Here is a 16776-nt window from a genome sequence, read left to right on the forward strand (position 1 = left end):
TAGCTACCCTAATGAGAGCCTGAAGGGCAGGGCGTCCTTGGGCCCGGCGGGCTATGCGACCGAACAGGGCCCCCAAATTTTAAGTATGTCCTATATATAATAATATTAGAGGCTTTAATTTTGTTAATTTGCAGTCCAAATAGTAGTAAAACAAGGCCCAAAACGCTGCAGAAGGAAAACCGATACATCTTCCATCATACTCCCGTTCACGTGTCCGTGTTGTCGCGTATCGCCAAAGTCCCGACGCCGCAGCCGCTTCGTCTCCTCTCCCCAGTCCCCTCCGGTCTCCGCTTCTACTTCATCGCTGATGATCGGCTGATCGTCACGCCCGTTTTTAATTTTACTATAAAAGATTTACTAGGCTACTAGATGCCTATTTTAATATTTTGCACGGGGACCCGATTTAGCCGGGACGCCCCTACTGAAGGGTATGATTTGTCGAAGATGTTTTCCTGACACCCCTCATTTCCGAGGCCACAACAATTCTTTTATAGAGAAGAGTATTCCATGACTTTATGTATACACGTTGCATTGGCACCGAGTGATTCTTCGTCACTGATGGCTAAACTTTTGATCCCCATAGGAGTGAATCGTATCATATCAAGAGGGCAGGTCCGTGAAGTGAGCAAGTGTGGATACAAACACTGATATATATACACTCACATGTGTAAATGAAAGTGGGGTTATAAGCTGGTGGTTGATATAAATTCAAACAAAAATGCTTCGGTCCATGTCCCGCTGTCCAACTGTCCATTTATATATCCACCTGATCGATAAACATTATACGCATGAAGCTGAACAACTGCTCCACTCCTGCAGTAACTTAACGTTGTTTAGTGCAGAGCTAGTGAAAGGTGAAATAATTTGCAGAAGGTATGACAATACTAGCAATGTTAGTTGTTCAATAATTTGAATGGAGGATCCACCTTCGTGCCTTGTATTGCATTATCAAACCAAGTCGACATGGACTTGACGATGACAGTGAATCTAACAGAACAATAGTATTTAGCAAAATAAACCAGTAACACAAGAACAATGAGAGATAAATAATGATAGGTTGACAACTTTGAGGAATCAGTGCAGATAGAAATGGGTGCGTGGTTTACAAGATCCTGTTCTATGTTTTTAAGTGAATGTTCCGATTGTGATATTGGAGACGAGAGAACTCACTTTGCACAAAAGGGCAGATCACACAGTAATTGATGGGGAAAAGGTGATCATTATGCTCATAAACAAAATTTAACGAAGAATTACACACAATGCAGGAAGAACAAATTAATCATGAGCAGGTTTCATTTTGGAACTATTTCATACACAAAAATACAGTTCTAAGTTATCATAGCCACTTCCATAATTTCATAACCTTCCTCCTTATTTTTACTTGTCAATGCAGACTTAGGTTGATGGCATGCCTACACCCATGCCATAGTTTCCACCGGGCATAATCCGAGCCTTCAGATGACTGAAAGAGGTTCATTCGAAAGTAATTAGGGATCAATATATGACCGAAATAGTTCATTAGAAATATATAACTTAGAATTACAAACAATTTAAATGGGACAATTCAAAGCAGCAACAGAATGATCCAAATCAAATATATTTTTAACTGCTAACCAGCTACTTTTGGTGTAGAGCATGATGTATTATAGTGTACAAACACAACTACGTCTATAGCCAAGGTTGGATGGTCTTGTCACTAGTCAGAACTCAGAACCATCTGATTAAAAGTTTCAAACCCACAAAACCAAAATTTGTCGTTTTCCATTCAGTTTTCTGAAAGTAATTCTATTGTTGATTTTGTGTGTTTTGATATGCATTTGGCAAGATATATTTTTGGAGTTGAAATTTTTTTGAAAATTTCACAGTTATAGCAAATTGGAGTCGCTACCAGTTGCGTTCATGGTGGGGTGGTGTTTCAGACTTCAGACCATGGACATCACAAATAAAAAGGCACAGGGGAAAAATATCAGAGTTTTAGCTGTCCATTCTACGCAAGCCCATTAGCAGAGATCACCGTGAGTTTGAGAACATTTAGCGGTGAACTGCACAGCAGCCACCTCTGATAAGGAAATAGTTGATTTCTGATCCAAAGAGAAATACTGTACTCAACAACCAAAGGTCAAAAAACATGCTAAACTTCTCTTTGCTCTATATCAAATGAAAATACAATCATTGAGTATAATGAATTCATCTTTCAAAAAAAAACATTGTGATACCGTGCCGTTGTTGCATTAATCTCCAAATATATTTTACTCGTTGGTAATCATGTGTCCAAGAGCATATGCAAGGCTTTTGAATTTTATCTTTTAGTTTCCTCCTCTTTTTTCTTTATATAATTCTCATCATTTTCACGGCAGATAATTCCTTATCCCTTTACTTCTAATTCATTTACAACAAGCTCCAGGACATCCACTATTTTTATATTTAGAAGGGTTTCACTTTGCCAGGAACCTACTGTAATTGCGAAAGATGGACTAAAAGCACAAAACAAAATGAGACAGCACATAGCACACCAAGCCATGAGTCCCCACTCCCCAGGTCATGACAGGGTAAAAAATTCAGAGTTTTCATGATTCTGAATGTTTATTAGCTTGTGTTCCTCCATTTTCATACAAAAACATACAGATTGGAAAAGAAACTAATTATGGTCCGGCAGGTCCAAACTGGATTGAAACATTCCACAGTATTTGATGAGAATAGGATGTGTACCTCTCGAAGACGTCACTGGCAAAGCGAGAGCCATTGAAGCAGATGAACCAGAGCAGAATCAGCACCATTATGTCTACTCCAGTTAAAGGGAAACAACTGAACAATAGTAATACAATACAATCGTGCAAGCAAATTTCCCCATGCTGATTATTTTTTCAAGAAAAGAAAAAAAATGATGAAATACGCCTAATCAATGACCACGCGCGACCAATTGGATGGCCGTTTTCCCCCTTGTCCTTCAGTAATTCTGTCATCCCCAACAACGAATTGGACTAAAAATCAACTCCAGCCAAAGCGGATCGAGTCCAACCAAAACCCCGAGGACAAAATTAGCAAGAAAATAGCAATAATAATAATTTGAAGTAAACAGTAAGGAGTAAGGTGGAAAAGGATACTGAAGAGGCAGCGCTCCCACCAATCGAGCATGTAGAGGCCCATGGTGACGTTGTAGAGATGGATCTTCCTGCTCACCCAGTTCATCTCCCCCATCTCCTCCGCTGCTGCCTCTCTTCCTCCCGCGATCGATCTGACTGGGACGGGAAGGAGATCCTCGGGCCTTGGTTGCTGCCTCTGAAATGGAATCTATTTTTTTTTTCCTCCGATGAATGCTGTTGCTTGATTTCTTGGGCTGTTTATATAGGGGAAACCGATATAGGGCGAGGGGGGATTACACGACCAGTTTTTTTTTTTTTTTTAGCACCTCAAGTTTGACGTCAACGCCAGCCGGGTCCATCCTGGCCGTCGCCTACAGCTCGAATCCGCGGACTTGTCTTCGTCTTGTGACTCTTCTACTGGTACATGGGGCCCACATGGAAGCGACTGAAACTTGACCTCGCCCTCTGCCTTTTGAGGTTTTTATTTAAAAAAAAATGGGTGAGGAGGAGTCTGAATATTTGTTGATTGAATCCCGTCAGTTTTGCTCGTCGGAAGAAATTAAGCCATGCCTTTCTGGACCGTACGCGTGCATGCAGAGACTCCTTGATTTGACATGAATTTTCTTCTTGAAATGGCGTCTGTCCGTCCTCGGAACATCCGTCATGTTTATTGTATATAGTATCCTGTATATATTTGACATCAACTAGGTTGAATTGAAGCATTGAACCAATTAGATTTTAGATTTTGTTATTTGATGATGACTATCGAATAATTAACTTTCAGGGTAAATTTACTTATCACTCACTACCACATACTAGAAGATTTTCCCGGATAACCAGACTTGCTTTTCGCGCGCAGGTGGAGCACCCACGTGAAACCAAAATGTCCTTGAAAATCCCCATTTTCACACATGGCTATGTAACAGTATGCGAAAATCGATTTTTTAAGTTTAGTATGCTAAAATGTCCAACTGCAATATACACCTGTATGGGGCACCATGGTATCAAATACACAAATTCACTCAAATTTTTCAAAATTTACGAATTGTGAGTATATACCTAGTTATAAGAATTCGATTCATACCTATACCTATCAACAAAACAACTCAAATTTAACTTTATTTCATAATCCATGATTATATATCTAACTAATTATATATTTAGAGGTTATATACATAGAATCAAAATCTAACAAAAACAAGTTCAAATTCAGTTCAACTTGCTTTGAAGTAAAGAACTTGACGTTAATACCTAAACATTTTAAAAAGTTTCATACTCATTTGAAATGGGTATATACTCAATTTCAAACAAATTTAATATATATATATAGAGAAAAAAGAGAATATTAATAAAAAATTCCATAAATCCTAGTAAACGAGAAGTGAGCTATTTTTCCGGTACCAAACCTACGTGATAGGCTAATAGCTATTCCAAAGAATATTTTCTAGTAGAACCTGCATTGCTAGTTGTCACCAAAGAAAATGATGTCGCTGCTGGTGTGCCATAAAGTGAAAGTCTCGTACGTTATTTTATAGTGGACACACAGTAAACATCGATACAAATCCCTACACTGGAAAGAGAGGACATATCCGAGGCCCGACAGCCCAGCCCAAGGCACGGCGTTTTGAAGGGGTGGGCATTTGGTCTGACCGAAATTTTCGGTCTCGGTATTCGGTCTATCGGTTATCTTGGTCTTTGAAAAGTGAAGGCCGAATTTCAATGCAAAAATGTAAGGACCGACAAATTCGGTCTCGGTCTTGGTCCTGACCGAAATTCAGCAACATTTTCATACATGCAAAGAAATAATGGAAATTTACGAAACAAAAATCACAAAAAAAAATCCGTAAGCACGGATGAGTAATGACTCTTATTAGGTTGCATGCCTAGAAGAAGTAGGGACGTGAAAATTAGAGTTTAATCCTATTAAACTTAGTGGATTTAGGTTGCATTTAGACTTTTTTTTTTGTTAATTCGGTCTTTTCGGTCTATTCGGTTAACCGAGGAGACTAACCGAATTGATCGAACAAAATTCGGTCTTTCACTGCCTAGAACCGAATTGATGACCGAATTTCTTAGTCTCGATTTTTCGATTCGGTCTTTTTCTGCCCACCCCTAGCGTTTTGGCCCGGCCCAAGCACGGCATGGCCCGACTGGGGTTCGTGCCCGTGCCATCCTGGCCCGACTGTCGGGCCGTGCCTGGGCTTCCCCACCGCACGCTGGGCCGGCACGGCACGAGCGGGCCAGCATGGCTAAGCTCGGTATGAAGTTCAAGGATGCATAGCAGACTTATTTCAACCATATATAACACACGACACAAAGAATAGGGAGCAACAATAGACATTATATGGCACGACCAAAAGAATAGGGACATAAAATAGACTTATTTAGCTATATATATGTCACAGCCCAAAGAAGAAGGAGGGGAAATAGACTTATTTCAAATAAGGCACGATGTGCCACCAGTTCCTTCGGGCCGGCATGGACTGACCCGACTGCTGGTGGGCCGTGCCTGGGCCTGAGGCGTGGCACGTGGGCCAGCACAAGCCGGCATGAAGAGCCGACCGTGCCGTACTAGCCAGATTCTTCTTGGGCCGTGCCTAGCCCGTGCCAGGCGGGCCGAATGGCCATCTATACCTACCCCAATCTAAAATTTCTTGGGTTTGCAAAATTTTTCAATTTCTTTTCTATTTCTATTATGATAATTTAAAATAGGTGATTTTCTATTTCCATGTTGTCAAGAAAAATAGGTGATTTTCTCCGTTTCCATTGACAGAACACAGATCCAACAAAGAATATGTTTTACAATTGAACGATGGTTTTATCCTACGTATCATTAAGTCAGCATTAAAAAAATTAAAAGATATGTTGATCTGGTTTGATCTAACATGACGCTTAAATGGCATTACATTAGTAAGAAAGTTTTAAAAACTTGAAAAAATAAATAGCGGGCTCATGCCAAGGAACACCACCCCTCTTTCTCTCTCCCTCATGTCTATTCTCTTTCTCCCGGCGAGCGAGCTCGACTACGACAGAAGCGGCTACACTACACCCCAGCCAACCCCCCCCCCCCCCCCGCCCCTCCCCCCGGTCTCCTCCTTCCCATCACTGCAATGGATGCCAGCTAGATGGCCTCGACGTGGTTAGGCAGCCGGAATAAATGGAAGAGGATTTTTGATATCACATTCATATTGAATTAAAGGGCAATAACGGTGTGGCACAACAATTTACCAAACCTCAACACTTAGACCAAGACGTTCTTAGCCACATACTCCAAGGTACAGGTCACTTTATAGAGGGTCCCACATCTCTCTCCTCTCACTTTTATCTCCCCCCTCTCTCTCCTCTCTTGGTTTCACATCAGCGGAGGAAACAAAGCAGCACAGAGAGGCGTGGCCCCAACAGCACCGAATGGTGCAACGGTCGCTGTCCCAGCCACCGCCGTTGCCCCACGGGTGGCCTTCTCCTACAACAAAACCACGGACGGCGGCGCCACCGAGTTGCTTATCGAGCTCCGGCTTTGAATCGACCTCGGCAGTGCTACCTTGACCTCAAGCTCCTCTCTCTCTCCTCCCTCTCCCACCCCCCCCCCTTCCTTCCACCGCAGTGGGGCACCCCAGGTGGAGAGGCAGCCAAAGAGGCGATGGCGACCAGGCGGAGAGGCGGCTGAAGCGGTGGTGGCGTGGATTGGAGGACGACGATAGGCTCGACGACTTGGAGCGGGCACGACGACAAGCGGCGGCATGGCTCGTGGACGTCAACAAGGCAGGCACTAGATCTGCCATCTCCTCTTCCTCCACCACTGTCTCTTCCTCTTCCTTCACCACTGGCTTGGGGATGGGGAGGGGAACACGCGCGCGGAGGCACAAAGCAGTGAGGCCACGACCTCCACAATGCGGTGCTCCTCGGCCTCAGTGTGTTAGAAGAACACGTGTCCAAATTTGGCTCCGCGGATCTCATTTGGTCACACCCGATGGCTAGTTGGCCGCAAATCTCCGACGAGTCGAGGGTAGGCTGAACGACACATCGGAGCACTGTGAACGCCTAACAGGGAACTGGCCGGGCAGCAGTTCCTTCATCCACTGTGCCCGAAGCATCGATCCAACGTTCCTCTTGATTTTGCTTCATTACAGAGTGAATATTTCTATTCTCAGACCTACGCACAATGAATAGCAGCTGAGGAACGGCGTAATGCGGTCCTCTCGCGTCGCTATCTATCGTTCCCTCATGAACGGAAAATATTTGCGCCACCGCCCACCGCCCACCGCTATCTCGTTCTTTGGCGAAGGGAAAATATTCGCACCGGCCACCATTCGCAGCGCCTCGCTCGCCATTTTGCCGTCCATCGCATCGACAGGTGCTGTTCCTCGTTCGCCGACACCGTCTGGGCACTGCCAAAGGAGTGCTCTCACGAGTCGCATCCGACGACCTGGAAACAACAACCCATCTGCCCATACAAACATGATCGAACAACCTTTCAATCTCTCGCAAAGACGCAAACACATGAGATCGTTTGATCGAGATGCTATGGTGAGGAAGCGGTCACGTTCACCGTCGTCCGATGCCGAGTTCCCGACTACTACTCTAGTAGTGCTGGTAGGCGGTAGCCACCGTTTGCCGGCAGTGACTGTCACCGCGTCGAGTTTCGCAGTGAGCGCACTCCAATTCGTCGTTGTCGGAGTATATCCAAGGAGTAGCAGTACTTGGGAACAACTAAAATCCGTCGGATGTCACCTAAGAAACAGAGTTTCTCACTTTATTGGAATCACGGTGTTAACCTCTTCTTCCATCTCAGTAGCGTATATAGAATTTAACTTGATAGTAGCCGGGAATTTGATCTTCAATTAGTCAACCACTTCTTCTTTGGCGCCTCTGCATCTTCCTGTTCTTGTTTTCCTCTGAAACTGATAGCGAAAAGGATCGGAATACTGTATTTTTCAGGCAACTGATCTGGCAGTACGCAGACGACGGCGGCGAGGAAAGCACCCGTCGGCATGATAGACGGCGGCGAGCGAGGTGCGGCACCCAACAGCGCAAATATTTCCATTCGCGAGCGAAAGAGATAGCTACTGCGAGTCTGCGAGTGAGGACCTCATTGGGCTTGTACCTCGGCTGCTATTCATTAGGCTTAGGCCTAATAATTTCTTTTTATTTTTTTAGATAAGGGTATTGTTTTACCCAGGATTTGCAGTCATTTTATATTAAGAACTTAGAATTCCAAACAGGAACTTAGCCATCGAATAACCTAATTTAAAATTCGCTCCTACGAAAATTTAAACTTAGGACTAATAATGGAAACAGCTTGAAATGAAGCAAAAGCAAGAGGCACATTAGATGCTTTAAGGACGGTGGATGAAGGAACTACCACTATAAAAAAGGCACATTGAGGTTGGCACTATAGGTACCTAAATAGTTAAAACCGGCATGTATCCCACCTCCGTGAACCGAATACATACTATAAGTACCGGTTTTAAATAAAAACCGACAACGTATACTATAAGTATCGGTCTTTTAAAAAAACGAAACCTTTAATATGTTATAGGTGCCGATTTATTAAAAATCAACACCCGTAAAAACTGAGCTGAGCCAGGAGCCTGATAACTAATCTTTTTAGCGCAAAGGGGGCTTATCCACTCGTAGCCCCCTCTCGCCCCCTTAGACTCTCCTCACCTCCTCCCCCCACCCCCTCCCCTCCACCTCCCCTTTTTGCGGCTCCCTCTCCTCCCCTCTTCCTCCCCACTCCACGGGCAAAGACGACAGAGACAGCGGGAGGAACCACATCCGGTGTCGACGGCTCCCGCGGCGGATCCAACATCGGCGGCAACTCCCGCTATGGATCCGGCATTGTTAGTGGGCGAGGCGGTTTCGACGGCGGATCCAACATTGGTGGTGGGCGGGGAGGTGTCAGTGGCTATCAGAGTGGCATCACTTATTTGGTTTTTTTTTTTCTGGATCGATTTGTGCATGTGATTTGTGGATTTTTTTTTATTGATTTGTGCTATATGATTTAGGGATTCACCGATTTAGGGATTTTTTTTTTCTGGATTGATTTGTGCTATGTGATTTGGGGATTTTTGATCAATGCTGGTGTGAGTGTAATCAGGAGCAGCTAGATGCATCGTCTCGACTGTATTTCTTTTATTTCTGGAACTTGAAAGGTACCTGTTCCTAAACCGACACGTTTGAGACCACCGCAAAGGTGCCACCTGCTGGGTGCCAGTTGGGAAATCTAAGGGTTTCCCAACCGGCACCAATGGCTCTTTCTGTAGTAGTGTACTACCCTCTAACGTTGTAAAACCAACGTGAGGATATTGAAGCCGGATTAATGAAAACCTATTATGTAAAAAAAAAAACACTGTAAGAGGATCTGGTTCTGAATTAACCGGGTGTCTCCTAGTATAATATTGAGAGTAAAATGAATGGAGGGTCATTCAACTTATTTAAATATGTTATATAGATCACTCTAATTTTAAAATACACATTTGGATCACTACTGTGGATTAATTTAGTCATATGCCTGGGGTTTGAATCTCCTGAATATGAAGATGAAGATAAAGATTAAGTGTTTCACGCAAAACGAAATGGTAATAACGTCTGATTAATTGTGTTTTAATTATTACAAACTTAAAGAATAGATTAATATGATATTTTAGAGCAACTTTCATATAGAAAGTTTTCACACAAAACACACCATTTAGTAGTTTGAAAAGCGTGCCACAAGTATTAAAATTTAATCCTCCGCTTTCAGAAGAAACGAACAGGCATGTGACATGTGTTACATATGTCATGCCATGTATGATTGAAAAAATTATTATTGGAAATGTGCAAACCTAGCAATGTAACTGCAAGATCCAACAATGTAATCGACTAGAACAGAAACATGGAGAAAATGAAAGCTGCTATGGTTGGATGGCAAGCGAGAGAGAACTGAGACTACAACTCATCAAAACAGGCACCTGTGAAATGATTTGGTTCCACTAATTTTGTGTATTGCCAATTAGAGTAGTGTTGTGAGAAAGGGGAAAATACACTATGGATTTTTTTCATATTTCTATATGCTACTTTTTTCAATCCTAGTATACACGATACTTGTGTGGATAGTTAGATAGGAAAATGACTTGCTTAATTCCCATTAGTGATCCAAATATGCATTTTCCATGTAGAGTGATATATATGACACACCTAGATAAGTTAGGGCATGTTTAGTTCGCGAAAAGGGAATTTTTGGATGTCACGTCGGACGTTTGATCGGATGTCGGAAGGGGTTTTCGGACACGAATGAAAAAACTAATTTCATAACTCGCCTGGAAACCGCGAGATGAATCTTTTGAGCCTAATTAATCCATCATTAGCACATGTGGGTTACTGTAGCACTTATGGCTAATCATGGACTAACTAGGCTCAAAAGATTCATCTCGCAATTTCGCCCCTAACTGTGCAATTAGTTTTTTAATTTATCTCTATTTAATACTTCATACATGTGTCTAAAGATTCGATGTGATATTTTTTAGAAAAAGTTTTTGGGAACTAAACTGGGCCTTAGATAAGTTAGAGTAAAAAAACCAAAGAACCTTAGAGGGCATTAGAGAAGAAAATGAAGTGCCAAATACACTGCGCTACATAGAAAGAGCACAAGAAATGGAGCGAGGGTACTCTATTGTACTGCATGTACAGTACTACTCATTAACACGTGGCTCCATAAACCCTCAGACCCACATATCAGGGTCTAGACTGCAAGAAATGTGCTATTTTTGCACGCACCAAACCTACGTGATAGCTAGAGAATTTTTTCTAGTGTAAGCTTGCATCATGACCAAGGAAAATGATGTTGGTGTGCACACAGTAGAAGTCTCATGTGCTATTTTATAGTGCACCCATAGTATAACACGCTCGCCTGGCCATTTGTGGCTTGTAGGTGGATCCAATTCCCTTGCTGATCTGGGCCTTGGACAAACCTAGGTGCGGTAATGGACCACGGACCTTTTACACCTCAACCCTAGCTCATACCCTACTGGTAAAAGTCCATTTCCTCCATCGAGTTTGATTTGCATTCTCCAACTGTAAAATTGGGTGGGTGTAGAAGCTCCCTCAATTATTAAAAAGTCTGATATACCTTCCTGTGAAGTTTTGATGGTGGTTTTATTTTAAGTGGCATCTACCTAGCACCTTGACCTGATCTAACGTGGCATCTATATGGCATATACATGGTATTCCTATGATTGAGTATAAGCACCTTTTCATGCAATGTGCAGAGGCACACCGCAAAGTCCACCGATGATGGAGGTGGTAGGCGTGATGACAAAACCCATGAGGAACATGATTGCCATGGTCGTCCTCGTTGACCTCCACCTCTACCTTCGGCTTCGTATCGCTGTTGCCCCTGCCATTGAAACGAGCCACTAGGGGAGACACCACCAAAACGACAATGACAAGCGTCCATTACTGACACTGCCCCCTCTCTCTTTCTCTCCATAGCATTTATGTGCCTTGAGGTCGGCTCGCTAGGGAGGATGAGGATATCTAGATGAGAGGGAGAGAGGAAGGGGTGCCCTCACAAATATGTAGGCCACTTTTTTTTGGTGGAATTGCCACATAAATGCTATATCAACACATGTGTACCAAGTTAATGTACCACGTCAGATAAAACCACTTACTGTAATGCCACATAATTATCATGTAGAACAAAACCATCGAATGCGAATTAGACTCGTCCCATAGTTGAGGGAGGTAAAATGATGGTTCAGTCATATTTTTAGCTTACAAATAGGTGTACAAAATTGACTCCACCACTTTTTAGGCTAAGAGAAAAGTGGATCCATGACCAGGCCTACCTAAACCAGGTTCTACCCTAAGTACACATGATATATACCAATACGAGGGTTACTTTGAAATATTATAATTCTTACAGGATTTTTATATTAGAACAATTTGGTATAAACATGTAAAAATACAAGAACATTTACTGATAAAACAAGTCAGGTTTGTGATATGATATATAGAATCAAAACATTTGAACGAGCGCAAAATATCGGACGCCTCCTTCTTATCCACAACTCTCAGCTATCTTCCTCCACCACACGTTCCCTTTCATTTCTTTCTCTTCTCATACTCTCTCTCCTCAAAGTCTCTCTCTTCTCAAAGTCTCTACAACAGGGGAGTCGCGAGAGATGGCGAGACATCATCGCCGACGGCCACACGACGGCATTGGTGACTGGGGCAAGGCTGCACGTGGTAGGGAGGAGGTGTTCGATCTCACCGGCGGCGCATGGTAGGGAGGAGTCGCTGGACCTCGCCGGCGGCCACACGACAGCGGCTAAGGCGGCATGGCAGGGGTGTAGGGTGATGTGGGATAGGGTGGAGGCGTTGAACATCGCCGGCAGCGACGGTGGCTAGGCACGGCGACGCGGGATGGGGAGGAGGTGTCTGATCTGGGCGCTGACACGGCTAGCCTTGGCCATGGCCGGAGGCCGCTTACCTCGCGGTGCATCTTTGCTACGTTGTCACCTTCCTCCGCCGCATTGGTGGTTGTGGTGGCCGGAGTAGAAGAAAAGGATGGAGGTGGGTTTATTTTGTCATAGTTTTTAGCGATGTTGCACCCTATTATTTTTCTGTTGCAGTTTTTTCGCATAATGTTTCATTCTATTTTGATTCGATGTTGCATGTGTTGATTCTTCTTGTTGTCATTGGTATGTGTTTAAATGTTGTATTTGCACTCGTTCTTGTCTAACATCACCACCTCATGTCTCTCTCCTGTGTCGGTTGCTTGTTTCTGGTGGCCGGAATAGAAGAAGATAGAGGTCGGTTTTGTTGGGAATTTTTAGTTATGTTATAGCTTATTTGTATTTTTTGTTGCACTTTATTGTATTAATATATTTCATTCCATTTTGACTTGATGTTGCATGAATTAATTTCTTGGTGTTGTAATCAGTATTTTTGAATATTGCATTTTAATTGAAATAAATTTGCTCAAAGCGCTGAAACATTTTTCTCTCATAGTGGAACATCTGGAAAATTTTCATTGAAACAATTTTTACCGAGAGGTGAAACATGTGAAATATTTCTCGATAATACGGTGCAACAATGTCCGACGATTTACATCAAATTGAATGTCCGACCTGTAGCAGTCTCCTGTTGCCTTATCCTTGGGCTTTCAAAATGTCAACGTACAGTACGCTCCATCGGACTGGAGCGCGCGCGCGCGCGTCTTCCGACTCGGAATTCGAAGTTTGGATCCGACTCGGAAATCCGAATCCATGGCTGATCCCACCACCGCCGCCATAAATATGGCGCGTCGCGCATCTCCTCCTCCGGCATCGATCGAGCACCGCGCGCGCCTTCTTGACATCTTGTTCCCGGTGCGGATCGCCAAGAAACCTTCGTGCGGTCCAAAGCTTGTTCGATTCGTTCGCGCGGGACCATGGCGGCGGCGGCGGTGGCGGCAGATCAGAAGGTGGTGACGATGACGAGCCTCCGGGAGGGCTGCGCTTGCGCGGCGCCTCCTGCTGCAGCTGCGCCGCCGATGCCGAAGATGGCGGCGGCGCAGAGGGTGGTGGCGGAGCTGAGAGAGGCGTGCGCGACGCCGGCGGCGAGGCTGGCGGAGGTGGCCGCGGCGATGGCCGGCGAGATGGAGGCCGGGCTGGCGGTGGAGGGCGGAAGCAGCGAGATGAAGATGATCGTGTCATACGTCGACACCCTCCCCACCGGCGGCGTGGAGGGGTCGTTCTACGCGCTCGACCTCGGCGGCACCAACTTCCGCGTCCTCCGCGTGCGGCTTGCCGGCGGCGGCGTCGCCGAGCGCGTGGCGAGGGAGGTCCCGATCCCTCCCGGCCTCATGTCCGGCGGCGGCGCCACCTCGGAGTGCCTCTTCGGCTTCATCGCCTCCGCGCTAGCCGAGTTCGTCGGCGAGGAGGAAGAAGAAGGCGGCCTCGACGGCGGCGAGAGGGAGCTTGGGTTCACCTTCTCCTTCCCAGTGCACCAAACCTCCATCGCGTCGGGGACGCTCATCCGGTGGACGAAGGCGTTCGCCGTCGACGACGCGATCGGCGAGGACGTCGTGGCGGCGCTGCAGGCGGCCATGTCGGAGCGGGGGCTCGACATGCGCGTGTCGGCGCTCATCAACGACACCGTCGGGACGCTCGCCGCGGGCAGCTACTACGACGAGGACGTCGTGGCCGCCGTCATCCTCGGCACCGGCACGAACGCCGCCTACGTCGAGGACGCCACCGCCATCGCCAAGCTACACCCATCGCAGCTTCCAGCATCGAACACCATGGTGATCAACACCGAGTGGGGCAGCTTCGCCTCGCCGTGCCTCCCATTGACGGAGTTCGACGAAGCACTCGATCAGGAGAGCCTCAACCCCGGCGAGCAGACCTACGAGAAGCTCATCTCCGGGATGTACCTCGGCGAGATCGTCAGGAGGGTCCTCCTCAAGATCTCCTCCCGGTGCCCCTCCCTCCTCGGCGGCGCCGGCGAGCTCGCGACGCCGTTCGTCCTCAGGACACCCGACGTGTCCGCGATGCACCACGACGAGACGCCCGACCTGAGCATCGTCGGCGAGAAGCTGGAACGCACGCTGGGCATCCGCGGCACGTCGCCGGAGGCGAGGAGGATGGTCGTCGAGGTGTGCGACATCGTCGCCACGAGGGCCGCCCGGCTGGCCGCTGCGGGGATCGTCGGGATCCTGAAGAAGATCGGGAGGGTCGACGGCGGCGAGGGGCGGAGGAGGAGGTCGGTGGTCGCCGTGGACGGCGGGCTGTTCGAGCACTACGGCAAGTTCCGGCGGTGCATGGAGAGCGCGGTGAGGGAGCTGCTCGGAGAGGCGGCGGCGGAGAGGGTGGTCGTCAAGCTCGCCAGCGACGGCTCCGGGCTCGGCGCCGCCCTGGTTGCAGCTGCTCACTCGCAGAGAGCATAATATTGAATTGTGGTGAAATATGCGTGTGCTTGAAACAAGCTTGAATGATTTGAATATTTGATGCGATTTGCAAAACTACATATGAAATAGAAGCATTATGTATATTCTGAAACCAGGGCTCAATTTTTAGTTTTTGCTATTTCCATCGGGGGTACCGATATGCCCGGAATTTCTGAAATGTTAGTCCGAAAATAATTTGATTTCTTGAAATTTCGTCCGGAATTTGGTCAAATTCGAACAATTTTTACCAAATTCGAAAAATAAATCCAAAAAATTCAGCCGAGACCATTTCGTATCGAGGGGTCCGATAGACCTGGAATTTTCGAAATTAAATTTCAGCCCGAAATTTTCGACCAATTCAGAAACTGAACTCCGAATCTGCAGAAAAAAGAAGGTACTTTTGTACGTACATCTTTGGAGACATGAACCATCCCTCTGAGTGCAATATTTAAAAAATCAGGCTCGATCAATTGAAGATCAGAACGAAAAATCTTACAATTCAATTTATGATTCTATAACTGCACATAATATCGGTATAAAAATAATCATAAACAGATTTCATTTTGGAACTATTTCGTACACCAAAATACAGTCCGATGTTATTTGAGCCGCTTCCATAATTTCATAACCTGCTTCCTCCTTACTTTTACTTCTCAATGCCCAAGCCATAGTTTCCACCAGGTATAATCCGAGCCTTTAGATGGCTGAAAGAGGTTTGATGGAAAATAATTAAGGATCAATATGACCGAAATAGTTTTAGAAAAATAGAAAATAGAATTAATACATATGAACAATTAAGTGAAACAATTCAAAGCAGCAACAGATCGAATGATCCAAATCAAATACTAGTAGATCTTTAATTAAGACTTCAAATGGTCCAAATGGTATAAATTAAATTCCTCCATTTTAGTGCAGGAACTTGTAGGTTTGCAATGAAATTAATCATGGTCCGGTATAGGCCTAAACTGGATTGACTCATAGTACTAAGATGATAGTAGGAAATTAGTAGGAGTATTAGGGAGCGGGATGTGTACCTGTCGAAGACGTCGCTGGCAAAGCGAGAGCCATTGAAGCAGACGAACCAAAGCAGAATCAGTACCATCATGTCTTCTCCAGTTAAAGAGGAACGACTGAATAATAATGCCAATACAATCATGCAAGCAGATTCCTCATATTAAAAATTGCAAAGTGAAATTGATGAGATGTGCCTAATCAATGGCCATGCGCGACCAGTTTTCCATTGTTCACATTGATCTTCTATCCCCCAAAACAAAATCCAACTCCAACCAAAACCAGAGATAATGAAGATGGTAATCCCCCCCCCCCCCCCCCCCCCCCCAAAAAAAAAGCACGAACGAAATCAGCAAGAAAAGAGCAATAATTTCTAGTAAATAAATAGATGGAGAAGGATACTGAAGAGGCAGCGCTCCCACCAATCGAGCATGTAGAGACCCATGGTGACGTTGTAGAGGTGGATCTTCCTGCTCACCCAGTTCATCTCCCCCATCTCCTCCTTCTCGTCCTCCTCTGCTGCTGCTGCTGCTCTTTTCTTCCTCTAGCGATTGATCTGATGAGGGCTCGTCGGCTCGGCTCCACGCGTCTTGGTTGTGGTGCTCTTCGTCGTCACGGATGGCTGTTTATATAGTACTGTAGGTTTAAACCGGAAAAGGGTGTTGCAATTTCTTTGTTCGTCCGGGAGCAGGCTTTACCCGACCGGCTTAATTGTTTACTTGAATTTTAGCCCCTCGAGTTTGACGTCAACGGTTGCCGTACCGTACGTGG

At 45.4% G+C, this 16776-nt stretch overlaps 2 protein-coding genes across 4 annotated transcripts; one reads left to right on the forward strand and one right to left on the reverse strand.

Annotated features, from left to right (window-relative positions):
- Positions 1-1199: 1199 nt before the first annotated feature.
- LOC127780603 (uncharacterized) lies at positions 1200-16616 on the reverse strand. 3 transcript variants are annotated; one of them, XM_052307530.1, is made up of 3 exons: positions 16408-16585; positions 2710-2782; positions 1200-1462 (listed from the first exon to the last, which is right to left on the reverse strand). In XM_052307530.1, exons 1-3 carry the CDS (start codon positions 16499-16501, stop codon positions 1396-1398), a joined length of 234 nt encoding a protein of 77 aa, XP_052163490.1. In that variant the 5' UTR covers positions 16502-16585; the 3' UTR covers positions 1200-1395. The 3 variants fall into 3 exon arrangements, with proteins under 3 accessions (XP_052163490.1, XP_052163489.1, XP_052163491.1); XM_052307529.1 differs by lacking the exon at positions 16408-16585 and adding an exon at positions 3105-3335; XM_052307531.1 differs by lacking the exons at positions 1200-1462; positions 2710-2782 and adding exons at positions 15393-15698; positions 16029-16101 and having other exon boundaries at positions 16408-16616.
- Positions 13475-14994, forward strand: LOC127780602 (hexokinase-1). Its single transcript, XM_052307528.1, has one exon. It carries the CDS (start codon positions 13498-13500, stop codon positions 14992-14994), a length of 1497 nt encoding a protein of 498 aa, XP_052163488.1. The 5' UTR covers positions 13475-13497.
- Positions 16617-16776: the final 160 nt, after the last annotated feature.

The sequence above is a fragment of the Oryza glaberrima genome, chromosome 7, assembly GCF_000147395.1.
Source record: "Oryza glaberrima chromosome 7, OglaRS2, whole genome shotgun sequence".
Classification (NCBI taxonomy): Eukaryota; Viridiplantae; Streptophyta; class Magnoliopsida; order Poales; family Poaceae; genus Oryza; species Oryza glaberrima.